Source organism: Anser cygnoides, chromosome 3, assembly GCF_040182565.1.
Source record: "Anser cygnoides isolate HZ-2024a breed goose chromosome 3, Taihu_goose_T2T_genome, whole genome shotgun sequence".
NCBI lineage: Eukaryota > Metazoa > Chordata > Aves > Anseriformes > Anatidae > Anser > Anser cygnoides.
The window spans coordinates 42,689,169-42,706,574 of record NC_089875.1 but is presented as its reverse complement, the minus strand read 5'-3'; the positions used below and the strand labels follow the sequence as shown (position 1 = coordinate 42,706,574).

At 36.8% G+C, this 17,406-nt stretch overlaps 2 protein-coding genes across 2 annotated transcripts in view; one reads left to right on the top strand and one right to left on the bottom strand.

Annotated features, from left to right (window-relative positions):
• The first annotated feature begins 453 nt into the window (after window positions 1-453).
• COA6 (cytochrome c oxidase assembly factor 6) lies at window positions 454-2,036 on the top strand. Its single transcript, XM_048047913.2, has 2 exons — window positions 454-673; window positions 1,595-2,036. The coding sequence occupies exons 1-2, from the start codon at window positions 530-532 to the stop codon at window positions 1,688-1,690; spliced, it is 240 nt and encodes a 79-aa protein (XP_047903870.1). The 5' UTR covers window positions 454-529; the 3' UTR covers window positions 1,691-2,036.
• A 668-nt stretch (window positions 2,037-2,704) lies between these two features.
• Window positions 2,705-17,406, bottom strand: part of TARBP1 (TAR (HIV-1) RNA binding protein 1) — a 43,249-nt gene continuing 28,547 nt past the window's right edge. The window contains 13 exon segments of the mRNA XM_066994039.1: window positions 2,705-3,085; window positions 4,201-4,337; window positions 5,511-5,635; window positions 6,601-6,792; window positions 7,053-7,220; window positions 8,515-8,600; window positions 9,651-9,847; window positions 10,677-10,763; window positions 12,058-12,207; window positions 13,214-13,324; window positions 14,815-14,935; window positions 15,894-15,965; window positions 16,129-16,328. Coding sequence (XP_066850140.1) covers window positions 2,923-3,085; window positions 4,201-4,337; window positions 5,511-5,635; window positions 6,601-6,792; window positions 7,053-7,220; window positions 8,515-8,600; window positions 9,651-9,847; window positions 10,677-10,763; window positions 12,058-12,207; window positions 13,214-13,324; window positions 14,815-14,935; window positions 15,894-15,965; window positions 16,129-16,328 — 1,809 coding nt within the window. The 3' untranslated portion in view covers window positions 2,705-2,922.

The window sequence follows — 17,406 nt, the reverse complement described above, 5'->3', positions numbered from 1 at the left end:
AGGCGGCTGGCGTATATTTGGGCAAAGACCATTAATTAATTGTGCAGCACCACAACACCCCCCGGTACCCCCAGGGAAGTAGGCACGGCAGCGAGCCTGCCAGAGCTCAAGCAGCGTTCAGACAGCGCTCTCAGACACATGCTTTGTTCTTTGGGTGGTCCTCTGGGGACCCAGGAGTTAACTCCGTGACCCCTGTGGATCCCATTCGGCTACTCTGTGGTTCTGTCATTCCCAAACACAACCGCGGCACCGCTTCCTCCCAGCGCCGCGGGCCTCACGCCCGGTGCCAACCCCCGGCGGAGGCGCAATGGCCGCCGCCCGCCCCGCCTCCGCCCCGCCCGCAGCCGCGCTGGGCCTGCGCCTGCTCCTGACCTTCGGGAGGGAGGCTGAGGGCCGGGCCGTGCTGGGCCGGGCCGAGCAGGGCCGTGCCGGGCCGAGCCGGGCCGGGAAGGGCCGGGGCTCCGCGCTGCGGCGAGGGGCGCGGCGCGGTGTCGGCCGCCCCGTGTGCCCGCGTAAGGCGGCAGGGAAGATGTCGGCGCCCACGATGCAGGAGAGGAAGGCGTGCTGGGGGGCGCGGGACGAGTTCTGGCAGTGCCTGGAGGCGCACGCGGAGGACGCGGCGCGGTGCGAGGAGCTGCGGCTGGCCTTCGAGTCCCGGTGCCCCCAGCAGTGGGTGAGCGGCGGCCGCGGGCGGCCCCACGAGGGCCGTGCCGGGACGGCCGAGCGACTGCGGGCCGCGGGGGGACGAGCCCGGGGGGGAGAGGGAACCACCGCAAGCCCGGGCTCCCCGGTAAACAGGCAGCCCGTAGGGGCGCACAGCTGGGCAGCTGGAACTTCAAAAGGGCTGAAGGGGACCGGGAAGGTTTAGGAAGCAACACAAAGTATTGTTGGTAAAGGAGAACAGCTCATGGGGGAGGGAGGTGAGGCTCAGGGGGTGCAGCTACGTCATAAAACCCACACCTGGCGTCTTGCTGCGGATAAAAACCTTCTTTGCACAGCAGGGATTCACAATGACCCGTCTGCTTGCACATAACTCTTCTGTGGCCTGCATGCGTTTCAGTTTCCTAAGCACGAGCTACAATTCCTATCTGATTTAAGAGGTGTTGCACCTTGGCAGCAGTGGTGTCCAAGGGGCTGAACACTTCCTATTTGAGCCCATGAACCAAAATCAGCTGAAAAAATCAGTATGCTCCCAGTGGCTTACACTTTCAGGGCTGCGGTTCTGCTGTATGGCATTTCCAGTGCTGGTGGTGTTGTTTGCAGCACTTTGCAGAGGTCCTGCACTCTGCGATACCATAGAAAAGCTGCTGAATTTACCTGTTTTCCATAATCCCTGTTCACTGCAGCAAAAAAATGCAACTTAGTGGGCTACTTTTATTAGATGTTCACGGGAATAAGGGGAGAGGTGATGACAGGTTGAATCTTCTCCTTCAGTCAAGCAACAAGCTCCTAACTGGGGTAGAAAACTAAAATCCTACTGAAATTTAGTAGTCAAAAGACCATGTATTCCTCATTCTTGTTACGATGCACAAAGGCCCTTCCTTGTTCTGCTAGTTTCTTATTATGAACATGAGTTATTTCTCTTTTTAAACAGGTTAAATACTTTGACAAAAGAAGAGACTTTTTAAAATACAAAAAGAAGCTTGAAGCAGAAGGGTTTCATCCTCCAGAAACTGCTGGGAAGGCATAAGTACTCTGCTTTCAAAGTATAGCTGATGAGAATAAAGCTGTGGAAGGAAGAAGCAGGAAAAAGCAACAGAACCTGCTTCAGTGCAAGAACTCGAGGTCAAGAACTGGTAACCTGTCTTCCTAAAATGCAGGCCACTGTTCTTGTTGCAGGGTCTCACGTCTGCTTAAAAAAGGATGGTCATGGACAACTTGAGTATGAGTCAAAGTAGTATAGTGCCGGGCTGTTCGCAAATCTACGGCTTTGAACATGTAATGACAGTCATTGTTTCACAAGAATAAATAAATGATTATATGATAGCATCATGTACATATTCTAAAAAGAATTAAAGTGTTTTTCAGTAAGTGAACTAACTTTTCTTAAGAAAGCTTTTCCAACTTCACTTCCATGTCAAAAGCCAGGGGAGGGTGGCTTATGTAATCTGCATTTACCATTGGCCAAGTATTTCAAAATATTTTAAAGTATAGTCAGTTTACTACAGTAGCCATTAAAAAGCCTAATGTAGCCTGTGTATATGATACATAAGATACATATTTTGAGTATTTTTTTTTTTTTTTTTTAGAAACAGTAAGGTTTGTTGTTAGCTGTAACAAGTGGTTTCCAATCAGTATCTGTTACAAGTACGGCAGTTGTTTATCTCACATTATGGTCTTCTGTGTGATTTAGAATTATTATGTTACTGAAATAACTCCATTAAAAATACATAGCAGGGTTTACAGCAGGACTAGTAAGCTCGACCATAAAGGACACTTAAACAAGGGGCAGCATAGGAAATTTGCTATAGACTGGATTTTATATACATTTTGAAAATTAAATTCACTTACACTACTTCGTGTTGGAAGCATTAAACACTAATCATACTACAAGTTTGGATTGTGGTTAGTGCCTCCACTGTGGTTAGTGCATGTGGTCAAACATGGCTGACAATCAAAATGACAACAGCAAAAATCCTATGTTTTGAATTTAGGATTGTTCATGGTACTGTGTTGATGATCACAAAATAAATCACACACCACGTGCAATATAAATAGTATTTATTACCAATGCAACCAGTTTATTTAAGAAGATAAAGCATTAAGGCATGTAAAAAAATCACTCTGAACTACAGAGAACAAAACATGCAAAATATAAGAATCCTCATTCACCCTGAGTTGTATCTCCTCTGTTCAGAATTTCATGTTGTAGCACCATAGGAAGTCACCCAGATGTACTGTAAGGCACAAAATTCTTGGTAGTTATTTCTGTTTTTGCTTGATCACCTGTTGCCTTGTGTACTCCCAAATCAGCAGAGCTCCACTGACATGAACATTGAGAGATCGAATAATACCCTGCTGAGGAATTTCCACACAGACGTCCAGGTGGTGAATCAGGTTTGCTGGGATTCCCTCATGTTCATTTCTAACAGAGAAGAAACAGCAACTTACATCTGGGAGAAGACAGATGTTCCAGAAGGAAGATAATAACAGAAGTCACAATAGCAACCAAATACCATTTGGAAAATGAAGCATCTGCCCTTAAAGGTAACTGGTGAGCACAAGAGTATTATTATTAAAGCAATTTTACATTACTGATACAAAGAAAGCGTGGGTGACCTAAGCTGTGATACAGGAAAACTGGCAGAGCATTCCATCTTTAGTTCACTGGGCCAGCAACAGCTGAGCACCTATCACTCAGACTTCCCCCACTGTATTTATTTTGAACAATCCATATACAGCAAAATAAATAGTTATAAATAAGGGCATGAAGCTGCTGACACAACAAAGGGGGGGGGGGGGGGAAGGCTCAACTACCCACTTCACTTGTGACAAGGTCTTGGTATGAGGGAATTTCAGACTAACCAAAATCTTGAACTGGAAGTATTTCACTTCTTTAGAATGAGCACATCAAAAGATACCAAAGGTTTTCAGTAATTAAAGCTATACTTTTAATTAGAAGAGAACAAAGTGGTTATGAGAACTACAGTCTGAAAACAAACTATATTCAAAAAGGGCTGAAAAACAGAGGTATTTTTGCCTACTTTGTCCTAAAAGGAGAGAGAGGCCCCTTCCTCCTGACCTCACTTGGTGGCCCAGCAATTCCAGGATCTTTCTGACTTCTAGACATTTTATAGATTGCTTTAGCCTCCCCTTTGTCACATCTGAGGCTTTCTGGTTGTAGGAACTGATAATTGTTTTTCTCTAAAGTCCTCTCAGCCTCTGCTCAAACTGCAAGTACTGTACCTGCATCTGTGTGCCACATCTGCCTCATCCTGATCTTTTAAAGGATGTCCCATAAAAAAAAAAAGAGTTGCAGTATACAGACTGGTTACTAAATATGAGATAAAGGATCGTTCAGGAGTAGATATCCATACTTATCAGCACCCAAAGCCAAACTCATTGTCATTTTCCCAATCTCTTCCTGTTCTAATTCCACCTTTACCAGTGTCACTCGGTTTTCACACGACCCAAATCCGACTAGTAGAAGGGCATGGATGGATGGCAAGAGGTAGATTTACAAAAAGCACGTGTTCTTACCCCAGCAATAACAGTGACTTCTCTGGAAAGCAATATTCTGTAAGATCAAAACTTTTTGCTGTCTGTTCCACACCAATAATAGTGTAGCCTTCTGTTTTTTTCTGCTGTAAATAATCAACAAGCTGAGATGGCTTCACCTGTCCATCAGAAGTAGGGAGAAATACACAAATATTTAAATATTGCCATTTGTAAACTTCTGAAGTTACTGTAAAAAAAAGATTTACTTGGACAGCTTTTAGCAGGATGAGGTTTATTCCCAAAGACTGTCCATATACGTACATTACTATTTTAAAGGCTCTTTAGCAATAGGAGAAAAGGTAGGTAATGTCACAAATATTCACTCCATAAATACAATGAACAAAGTCATTTCTACACTTCTGACAGCTGAATGTAAAAGAATCACTATTGCATAAGGTAAGTTGAGGTAAGTTGCATACTTGCTATTTAACCATGCAATCCCTTCCTGAAATAACGTAGTGGTTGGTCAGTATTGTAACCCAGTTGCCTTACATGCCTGTATTACAACTTGTGATAGCTTAAGATAGAGGTAAATAATTTCTTTGTTCCTTCTTCATCCAACTCTATACTGCCTATTTGTATTAGATTGCAGTTTTTTCCACGCAACAGAAGTTCTGTCATCAGTAAAGAAGCAGAGAGATTAGGTAAGAAAATGTGTGCTCATCAGCATTCTGTTTTAGGCAAAGCACTCTACAGCTTTATTGCTCTACAAAATAAAATCTTAATATGCTGAAAATAAACACTATGTAAAAAAAATGAAGAATTCAAACTGAATTGTTCAGATGACTTAACTAAAGCTGATACTGAAAAACAAATTGCTATAAAATACCACAACCATATCTTCTACCAAATGGTAAAGATACAGGTTGAAAACCTCATTTTTATAAGCTAGACAATAGGTTCGAAAAGCTTAGCACAAGCTAGCTTCAGGCAAATTTAATGATTATACTCATGAACTTACCAAAAGCAATGATCTAAGCAAGATAAATGCAGTGTTGTTCAACTTTTATAAACAAACATCACAATTGAATATTCCACTATAAAACACTCAGTAAGCTATAATGGCAGCTCACATAATTTATCACAGCAAAATAAAAAGTTTTCAAATTCTTTGTTACCAGGCTGACTCAAAAGTTATTCCAAAATATTCAATGTTAAGTGTCAAAAATGACAGGAGCTTGTTAAATAAGAAGCTCATTTTTTGCAAGAGGAAAAAAAGGTAAGACACTGAACTATGCATTTAATAAACTCAAGACGTGATAGTTTTTAGCTATTGAACTGTTTCCATTCACCTCAACAAGGGGGAGCCACTGCTCTGCAGAAACACTAAGATGCTGAAACTGTTTATCTTGTATGTAATGAAGACTGCCGACAACTAGTGCAGATGCCCCAAATATTTCACTTGTACGACACAAACCTACAACAGAAGAATTAAAGTGATTTTTGTATAGAAAATAATATAAACACCATGCCAGAATATTTTAGCAAATGAAAAAGGACATTTTTATTTTAGCCCTCTGTTTTTAATCAGTTTCATGTACTTTTAGGTCTTCTCCAAGTCACACCTTGTTCCATATATCTTACCAGAAAAAAAGTGTTTTGTAACTTAGAAGACAGATAAAAATGGAAAAAGCTCTTTGTCTGGATAGCACACTTTTACAGTACTAATTACCCACAGTAATGGGGCAGCATAGCAGCCTAGGTGTGGATGGATGGACATGTGCACACACACTTAAGCTCTAAATCCAATACCAGTTAAATGAAAAACTTGAGAATGACACATCACAGCATTACAGGGCAGACAGCACTGGCTTGTGGGCGTATTTTTTATTAACAGTTTACCTCTAGTTATTAAAACTCCTGACAACAGCAAGCACAATGCAATAACGTATTTGTAGGACTTGTTATATCACAGCTTGCACTTGCACAATAGGAGTACTTAAAATTGGAAATGGGTACTTTCCTGTTGTCCAACTGGCATGAGAAACTAGTATATCTACAAGATTTGGTTTAATTGGTATACAAAAAAAAATCATTTCCCTTTAACAGCATACACAATTATGAAAAACTTAACTGTGACAAAGAATATGAATGCAGAAAGAAACCTAGCTGTAAATTACAGTGAAGTTCTATTTAATTAATGCATGCTACATGCAAGTGCTTTTTTTTTTTCTTTTTAATAAATAACTACAGAATACTGTTTTGTGAAGGGGGCAACATTTGGTTACCAAGTTCTTCAAGGATAAGGATCTATTCTTCTGGGTAGTACTAAAATAATTTTCTTATACCAACATACTAAAAAAATTCTTACAAGTAGTTTTTATTAGCCAAGCGTGCTCTAAAGTCTAAAATAAAAGTTTTAAAATGTCCGTTCAACCTTACCTCCTAAATTGGTAGGTTTATCAATAAGTGAAGCCACCACAATCAGTCTGCTGTTTGATTTACCAAGTTTAGCGGCACGGTCCTGAAATACCATTTCCAGGTCTAAACTAGGAGTACTGTTTTTCCAGGGTATAATCTTTTTCTGAACATCAGTCCATTCTGTCTGGCCATCTGTTTCAACTGAATTTGAACCTATAAAAACCAAGTATTAAGTCATATGGATATAAAAGTCGTAGTGAAGCTACTGCTTCAGTAAAGAAGATTACCTAGATGGTAATACTGTAAGCAACATTAGTCATCTATTATCATTTTATGGGACGTACTATGCTCATGCAGATACAAAACTAATACAGCAGGATAACAGAGATTGTGCGCATACTAAGACAAGATTTAGTACAGAAATACACTATTGCCACACACCAATAATTTAACACAGATTAGCTATATTTTACCCATGTCTTGCTGAGACCAGTCACTCGGTTTTAGATCAAGAAGTTCAGTTCGAGATTGATACCACTGAAATGTTGGTGGCAAAGGAATGTCGGTGAATCTGTCAAATTTACAGAGTGAGATCCATTCATCCTCAGCCACTTCTGAAAGGCGTGGAAGAGTGTAAAATACTGTCTGCAAGGTAACACAACATTATTAGCAAAGCATCACTCAAAGCAAACATAGCAGATAATAAATTAACCTCTAGGCAATTTTAAAGCACACATCTTTTATCTATCATCCCATGATTTTAATAGTAGTTTTTCTTGCCACTTGACTTAACTTGCTAACAACTCTCATGAATCATCTCTTTACATTGAGTGCTATCCCGAACTTTCATTACACTACTCTCTCTAGTTACATGTTTTTAAGGATCTACATTGATTACTGTTCTATAGTTTTCAGTAGAGGTCTTGTGAAAATGTTTTATGCATAACACACTGAAGGGTTTTCAGATGCCCTCATGAACTTCTAGTAAATAAAGCAGATTGCTTTAACAGCAAGAGGAATATGGTCAAAAACATTAAAATCTAGTCCTAAAATCCAACTCAGCACCACCAAAACAGCTAGCCACAATTAATCAAGGACAAAAACAAACACCACCATCACCCTGCTCGAACTGAACGTATGAATAAAATGAGGAGTTTAAAACCCAGATGTTGTGGTTATCCTATTAAGATGTACCCTGAATACATTTAAACACTCAACAAGTATCAGCCTTGCTTTTTCTTATTGTTCAAGATTTTCACTGCCTGATTGTGGTAAATCATATCTAACACATCTAAGTGTTCACATAAGTACCTTACAGAACATCAGTTTTCAAAAATAAAAAAATACAAATAATTCCTTCTCTGAAAGACAGCACTGCTTGTGCCAAAACTCATCTATCCCCTTTCGTATTCATGTTTCTCATCTATTTTCAGTTTACCTCCTATTTCCATCTCTTATTTTTATCAGCACTCGTATTTTTGCCTTCTGTCCATCACAGTGTTTATTCAGCTTTCAGTTATTTAAGCTATGGCAAAACATATAGCTGAAAAAGATGTTCTAGAAGCTACATATTTGTATTCTGTTCACATGAGACAACAATTTAGTTAAGTGTTCCCTGGAAGTGTTCAAGGCCAGGTGGGATGGGGCCCTGTGCAACCTGGTCTAGTGGAAGACGTCCCTACCCATGGCAGGGGGGTTGGAGCCAGGTGGTCTTTAAGGTCTCTTACAACCGAAACCATTCTATGATTCTATAGCAGAGCATTAATAAGAGAATTAAGTTGTAGTCTTAATGTAAAATCTATCACAAAGTAATTTTTTTGAGTTTTAAATGCATAATAGTCTATCATTATTTCTGCTACAGTAGAGCATATAAAGAAAGTTAAAATATACTTGTACAACTATGCAGATACAATGATAAACAGTATTCTTTAGGACTTGCCTCTAGACTATAGTCCTCTAGTGGATGAAAAGTTGCAAAGAAGAAGTGATCTTGGATTCGCTGCCAGTTTCTTCTAGCATTCCTGCAATTGCAGAAAGTAATGCAAGAGGTACACAAAATGCAACATACCAGATTTTTTTAATTGTCAAATTGGAACATGGCAACCCAATTGCATTTACTATATGGGAAAGAAAATAACAATTAATTTAAATTAATTAATTAAATTAAATTAATTAATTTAAAAAAATACAGCATTTGGGAAATCAGTTTATGTTTCAAAAAAGACCCCTAACATGTCTCCAAATTCTATTATTCGAAGAAAAAAGACCGGCAATAAAGGGTATCCTGTGTGGGCCTCTTACAGAAACCAAATATTAGCCTATGGTTGAGTGAGTTACTTTTAATTATCAAAGCGCACTATCAAACACACACACACAAAAAAGGCTATTTCCTGCTGCTTATCTGTATCCCACATCTTGACATACCAGCTTGGGTAACAGTGACTCTCATCAAGGAAATGAATGAGAATGTTCTCAGAAAAAATAAAGCAGTCCAAGTTTATGTTGGCTTACAAGACTATTAGAAATTCTAACTAATTTTAAGTAACTCATAACAACTGGTAAAAACAGATAAAACCACAAATATAGTATAAAAATATTTTATTTCCAAAGCACTAAACTGAAAAGCATTTATGTAAACCTCATTTAATCATCACCCAAAATTAATTTCCCAATTTTTTTTTTGCCCACACAGAAGACTTTTGAAAAATATGACACCTAGAACATCTCAGTTTTATGTTTGAGAATTTACTGGTATCAGAAAGTCTGGAAGAATGATTTTTTATTTCTCCATAACCCATCAGATGACTTAGCACCTATGACTGTCATTTTTTTTTCACACCACCTCTAAACTATGAGCACTGTTCAAACGTGCCTCAGTTTTTTCTGTTGTGCTACAGTAAGTTATCACTTCATTTGCTGATAAACAGACTTCACTTTCCAAGACTTGCTTTCTTTTAAATTGGAATAAAAAAAACAACAGAAATTATCAAGAACCATTTTAGAAATTTAGACTTATTGCAAATGTCTCTGAAGAATAATGTTAAGCTCTAAGTCAGCAGAATGTTACTAACCCTGTGCCATGCATGTTTTCCACTTGTTGAAGGCTAGATTCAATGACTGGTGTCAGAGCTTCAAATTCTTCCACATGCAACATTCTGCACATACCCCAGATTTTTTTAAGGGCAACTAATGCATAAAGTCGAACACTGAAATTATGGTTGAAACACCACTGTAGAACTACTATGAGGGCTTTCTTCAGAACAGGCTTCTAAAAAACAAAAAAGATTTTCATTTATGTTAAGTCTTAATGTATCATTTGGAAGTAGAAAAGTAAGGCTGGCCTAAGAACCAATGCTCTCAGGGAAGTCTTTCAGTCCAAAAGCTTTAACAGCACCTATACATGCAGATACAGGCTTCTGAACATGGTTATGATTTCCTTCCTTCCTTCCTTCTCACTATGGCACAGAGATACTTGTTTTGAAAATGTATTAGTTTATTGTAAAAAAAATAAAAATACTGTTCTGCATACATAGAAGCCTTTATTTAACATGCTTATCTTCTAGTACTTAGGATGCTTATTTTTGTAAATTTATGCAAACAGTCAAAAACAACAGAAATGCTTGGATTGCTGCAGATATGTAGTATTTTGTTTCACGTAATTTCTGACTGTATTTAAAGTTCCATTTAAAAATTAGAATTCCAAATAAAAAAATATTAATGTAACGTGGACTAGTTAGTTCCAAAGAGCTCTGTATGAGTGTTACTATTCTATAGAAAGATGACCTTCTTTCAGGTTACCTGAGCCCACGACCATGCAAATTAAACTCAGATCAAGAAAAACAACCCTAGCTTAGTTAAACTGGAATAGCTGTTCTAAAAAAACTCACAGATAATCAAGGCCCTATGTATCCAAAACATCTGCTATTTATCTAGTTCTCAGTAAGTCCAATATGGACGAGAAGAGCTGGTATTTTCTGTGTAAAAAGGTACCTCAGCAGCATGTATTAAAAAGGTTTTGAAGACAGATTTCAAAAACAGTTATTTCATAAATTCAAATACAGTGCAACTGAATAAACAACAACTTTAGTCAAACTTACCTTCTCTGAGGTATTTTGAAGAATGATGTCAAAGTGTGATAACACTGATAAAAATGTGCAGATGCTTGTTTTAAGCTTTTCCTCATCCTAAAGGAAAAAAAGAATGCCACGTTTTCTAAAATTCTGTGAAAAATATTTTGTGAAAGACAGCATAAGGTATTGTGTGCTTATGGTGCACCCAAACAGTGCAGAAGCTTACTTCCTGCACTGCCATTCCAGAACCATTGGTATTGTATTAGGTTGTCTCACTAAAAATAAACATGGCAGGAAATGTTTAAGTATTTTTGACAACTTCAAATTGGTGGAACTTAGACTGTACTGTTACAAGATTTAAGCAAACTAAAATTTTTAGATTAATCTGACCCTCTAAGTATCAAAGGATTTTAAATACACACTGAAATAGAGACTTGTCCCCAGTGCAGAGAAAAGTACAGCACACATCATCAGTGAACAAAGTTGTCACACAGGGTGATATTAAATACCAGCCTGGTTTGGGGCAAAAATATACAAATACAGTTTTCAATTCTTTTTTCTTTTAAATTCTTCTCCTACTGTTTGACTTTTGAAAAATAACTACAGTACCAACTAGGCTATTTGTATTTGATAATCAAGACAACATCACCAATTAACTATGTTGAGTGGTGAGCTTCAGCAGAGGCCCACATGTAATGTCTTCCTATACGTTGGATGTGATGCAAGTACATGTTATCTACTCAGCCCAAATGTACAATGCTAATAAATTCAAGGTCGTCAGAACACACTATGACTATTTCTATTCTAGGTCAAATCTTAAGATTACTTACGAATCCAAGACAAAAATTAAATGCTAGCAAGTTCTCAGTCAACCCTTTCATGACTTTTGGGTACCATATGCAAAATCTGCTTCCAGTTTGGAACTGCATTTTAGAATGCCATTCTGACAGAAGTTTACATTAAAAGCTGCAAATTATGTATGTGTTATGTAAGCCACATTCCTCCTCTGACAAACAAGACTATGTAGAAGCCTTGCAGAAGCTAGGTGTGGAAACAAAAAGTGACTTGGCAATACCTTCCCACACTCAGAATCTAAGTTGTCTATGTATTCCTGATGGCACTTACATTGGCTACTGAACAGACTACTCCGATTCACTACACCAGCTCTACTGAGCCCATAGTAGAGTTTACATTATAAAGGGAAATCTCTCAACAAGAAGAATTCAATTGTCTTCAGCCACTTCTATATCACAGACTTCTAAATGGCTCAGACAACAGTCCAGACTCACTTCCAAGCTCAACAACCCACTTCTTCTAAATGAAAATACACACAATATATGAAAAAAAAAAAAACACTTTACCCTTTTTGTTCAAATTACTTTGAGTGAAAGCCAAAGTTCCTACTTACATAGCAAAAGCAGTCCCAGAATTTACTAAGAAATTGGGGATATTTATGAAGACTCAAGATAACAATCCATTCTATGAAGTATTTCACAGATGCCTGATTGTTACCAAATCCAGCCTGAAAAACTTTGTCAAGGGTTCCACACAAAAAATTCTGAGAAAACAAAATCAGACAATCACTTAAGATATTATTAAAGTTATTTCTATAAAGAAAAAAAATCTAAATAAACATTATGAGCTTTATAATATTGGAAATACTTTTGATACTCAAACTAAAACATTCTAGAACCATCTAATTTCTTTGTTATACAATTAATGTAAATAATACTTACAGGCAAAAGACTATAAAGGTGGCTGGGATCAGACAGCAAAGTGCTACAGAAGCATTGCTATAGCACAGGCAAATTAAACAACGCACACATTAAAAACACGTACCATATCGTTCTCTATTCCTCATATGGAAGAACTGAGGAAAAGAAGGTTTGGTTGGTTTTTTTTGTTTGTTTAAAATACAGACTCCTTGCAAAACATACTTAACATTCATAATTTTAACTGATGGATACAGAATTATTAAAGAATGTTCAAACTCATAGGTACAATGTTACAGTAAGGAGACAGCACCCCTAGGGAAGAACTTGCATCCCTGCAAGGTTGCTACAGGAGATCAAGTATAGCACCTACATAAGTTAAATTTTCACTGACATTTGAATAACTTAGAGCTGGATATAACACTCAAGGGGACTCTATTTTTCACGACTTCACAGCAATTTACTAAATTTTTCAAACATTTTATTATGAAGAAGCATTAGATGAAATCAAGAAATAAAGTTTCTACATTTTCTGGATATTCATAAAATAGCAGCATTTTTACTAAATGAAAAGCTTGAAATCAGACAATCAGTACAGTCCTAGCTAGCCTCAACAATCTATTCTGCCATACTTCACAAATCCACGATCCAGGTTTTAGTGACCTCTAGAAATACTTAAATCCACAATTTCAAACTGAAAGAATGAAATTACACACAACGTTTAAATCAGCCACAGAGATTAGATGTCTTCTATACCATGCTACAATTAATGCATTCAGTTTGCATGACAAATATTGTTGAAAGTAGATTTAAAAAAAAATCTTTAAAAAAATTTATATTGAAGAGTAATACCTGGTCCAGCTTAGGAAGAAGTAGTAAGAGAGTCTGCCATATCCTGTTTTTAATTCTATGCTGTAAAGAGTTCGCATAATAGCGTGTTCTAGATCTGGACACCTGTTCATCCTGAAAGCAAGTTAGAGACTGTATTATCTATCTTTCCTTTAAAATTGAAGACATGGAAGTGTATTTAACTGTACTGGGAACAGCATCTACTGCACAACTAGTAATCAGCACTACAAAGCTAAGAAAAATACGTTAGCCTTATTAATTTAGAAATAAATTTTGAAGCTTGTATGTGAGAAGTGTTGGAAGTTAAGAAAAATATATATAAACACACACACACAATTACACTTTGTATTTTTTACTTAAGAGCATAAAAATGTTAGATATTAAGAATAGTCACAGAGCAGAAAGTTGAAGAATTTATGTAAAGGCACCACCTTCTGTACATGAACAATTAAAATAATACTAGGTAAAATAGAGCATGAAGACAAGCTGTCATTTATTTATATTAAAACAAGAACTAAATAACCTGAGGGAAGAAATGAGTATATACATTCAAACATTTCTACTTTAATATATACATATAAAAATGGATTTAATCATGCTCTAGATTAGTTCAGCTTGTAACTGCAGCTCTAGTTTTGGGACGGAAACTAGTATTCTGCAATAAAAAAACATGCTTATGTGAAAGAAAATAGATCAAATAAATGAAACTTTGAAAATAACAAATTAACATTTTCACATACTCGTATAGTTTTAGATTCTTTCCTTATGTACTCTGTTTTGGCCTTCTTAGTAAACACATGACACTGAAAACTATTTGCTTAACTTTTTAAAAAGAAAATTACGCAGTGATGCAAGTTCCATATTAATATTAAAATGCAAACACTTTTTTTTTTTTTTTTTTTTTTTTACACATTTAAGCCTCATATTTGAGGAAGAAAGGAAATCCATTTTAAAGCTCAAGTTACTTTTTCCACTTGATTTACTGTATAACAAAAATATTACCAACTTTTCTTTACCAGTTAATTGGACAGGAGGGAATGAATAAAGGATTACCCCTTCCTCGTTCATTAGACAAAATCAGAATTCTATACTATGAGAATGCACAGGTTATGATCTAACAGCAGCTATAGTAAATTACCACTGGTTTTACACTAGTGCCAGTGTATAAGCAGTCATGATATAAATGAAAATCAGACCCCAATCTTCTCCATTAATTTCATTTATAAAGGCCTAATTAGACAATAGCTCTCACAACTCAAAAAGTAGTTTGCAATTGTTAAAGTGAAATGCAGTGCTTCAAAATGCAGACTAAAGGAAAATACTTAATGGAACAATGGTTACAATTTGGATACTACTCAGTGAAGTCAGAACATCCCCTAAAATACAGGAATAAACCTGGAAGAGACTTTTTTTAACCATTACAGTTTGGCAATTTGGATGAATTAACTCATGTCTTATAATAAGGAGCAAAAGAAATGTCTTAAAGGGCAAATCTAGACAGGCTATACAAACAACTACAGAAGTATTTAAAGTTGAATTGTTGTTTAAGTACTTTGCATTTTAATAATTAACATTAAATTTATATATGAAAAAATGAAGCTTACTTTATCAAGTAGTTTGCTGACAATGTCTTCCATAAACATCTTATGCAAGGTATTTGATCCATCCAACAAGCACAGAAATTTAATAGCACAAACCCTCACATAGTGATCATCTCGGTTTGTACTGTAAAATATTAGTAAAAAAAAAAAAGTCAAACTATTTGTTCAGATATAAAGATAAATCCTAAATTAAAGGAAGTAGCAAGCTTTATCTTGAACATACATACGATGCTCTCAACTGCAGAAAAGACTGGGCCATAGAAGAAGGCAAAGGACTTGTTTAAGGTGAATGCATTTTGTTACTCAGTTAATGCCAAAAAGACATTAGAAAGCTCAAATTTTGAGAAGAATGACAAATGCTGCAAATATGCTGGGAAATCTTGAAAGTGGAAGGCAAAACAAACACAGTAAACCTCCCATTTGTCACAAAAGACTGAGAAATTGCCATCAAGTTGCCTGTAGTGAGATGACAGAATACATAAATAACCCAAACCAGACCATCATTGATGATGAAGAAAACTGTTGAGTTCCAGTTTAGGTTATGTCAACAACACTTTCCCAAAATACTACATTGTAACTGTTTCTCTTTTTCCACTGAGTAAAGGTAGGAGTCAAGGTGGAAAAAAAGTTCAATATTCCAGCAGCCAATGTCCCCCCCTTTTGAAAACTGGATGCAGAGCTTATTGCCGGTATGTCGAAATAAAAAGGCCTACAGCCCATGTTGAAAAGTCAAGCTCCAAATGCAGCTGCATTAATTAAATCCTAAATTTATTAACCGTTAAGTCTGCAATGATGAGATACACATCAGCACTCCGTATGTAACTGCACCCTAAAAAGTCTTATTTTTATGAGGTGAAATAACGAGGAAGTAGTTATTTCTGTTCCATCCAGGTTATCAAATTTGAATATACTTTCCTGAAAATACCTATCTACATTTTGAATGTAATGTGACATCATTGTCTTTCACTGATATTTAAGATTACGAATATACTCCTAAGAAGCTGGCTCAAAAAATGTCCTTCCTATTACAGCATCAATAGTGATGAAGACACAATTCAGACTAAATATTGTAAGATACATACCTTTCCGTAACAACATTTGCTGCACATTTTTCTCCAAGGTTTTCTACAAAGGCATGCACATCCTGTATAAGTCTTCTCAGACAATAAAAGACAAAGAAACAAAGTTAGCAGAATAGCACAGAAAAAACTCTTCTCAAATATCTCAAAGATTAAAAGAAATCAAAGACCACAAAGTTGTAACAATCATACACATGGACCTGAAGGTTTTTTTGTTTTGTTTTGTTTTTTTTTTTACCTTTGATCTCTCCTAAATACAGTTCCAAAGACACAAGCCTCAGTGATAAGTTCACAGTAATTCCCAGCATTTAAGAAAGCATTTGTCAAAGCACTTCTGTCATCAACGGCGGGAAATATCCAAGATCGACAACAATGACTAAGGACTACGTTGAAAACTCCAGTCTTTGTAGCGGACAAATCTATGAGCTTGAAAATTATCTGAAAAGAAGAAATAAAAGATTAAAAGTCTAGTTTCCACATTTGCTAGAATTATTAAACACTACTGCAATATTATCCTATTAGAACAGGTGTGATTCCCTCCGGCATCTGAGACTTGCTCAGGTTAATACTATCTTGAATTTATTCACAATTCTCTGATTATATTGGCAGGTGAATGGCTAACAACTGGCCCACTATGTTTATGTTGAACAGAAAACAAAACAAATGCTTATGCAAATGTAACACCCTTAACTTCATTGAGTGCACAAACCTGGTGTTTTTAATCAATCCGCATGAATTTAGAAAAAAAATAGTTTCTTCCATATGTAGCTATATCACTAATTCTCTTTAATGAGGATTACATCTATTTTTAAGTTCAAGTTCATATTTGAGAAGTTTAGGAAATTTAAGTTCTAGCACAATTAATATTTGCATAAATCACAAGGAAGAAAGCAGAAGAAACGAAGCCTAAAACCGCAGTGCTCTGGGCACCTCTCTAGAAGACGTTCTTTGTTTTACCACAGCAATACTTCCTTTTTGGTACAAAAGTATCTCTTCATTCCACACCCCTAACTATTATTCAAAAGACAGTGGACTGTGGCAGGCAAAATTACACTTCTATAGTGAATCAGTATCAGGCAATTCAAATTTATTTTTTTTTTGTCTCTAGCTAAAACTATACAGCCACTGCACAAGGGGTCACGGCAAAAGAGAGTGCCAAGGAGTGGGATAAGAATATATGTAAGTAGACACTTGCTTGGGAACTTTATCTTCATTTTCTTATGAAGGGGCAGAGGGTGGCTCGACCAGATGCCCTTTGCTGAATATAGGAGACCTTCATTACCTCCTGATGCTTGTTGTCGTAGTATGCCCCACTGCAGACAATGGGATAGCTGTCACAGAGACTCAAGATTCAACACTGGCAAAATACACCTTAAATAATGTCTCAAACACTAACACTGAAGTTAAGACAAGTAGTTCTTGAAAATTAAAAAAGAAAAGATCAAAGAAAAATAAAAGCTACAGCTCATCAGTTTCCACACACAATTACTAATTCTAGACATTCATTAAAAGAAAA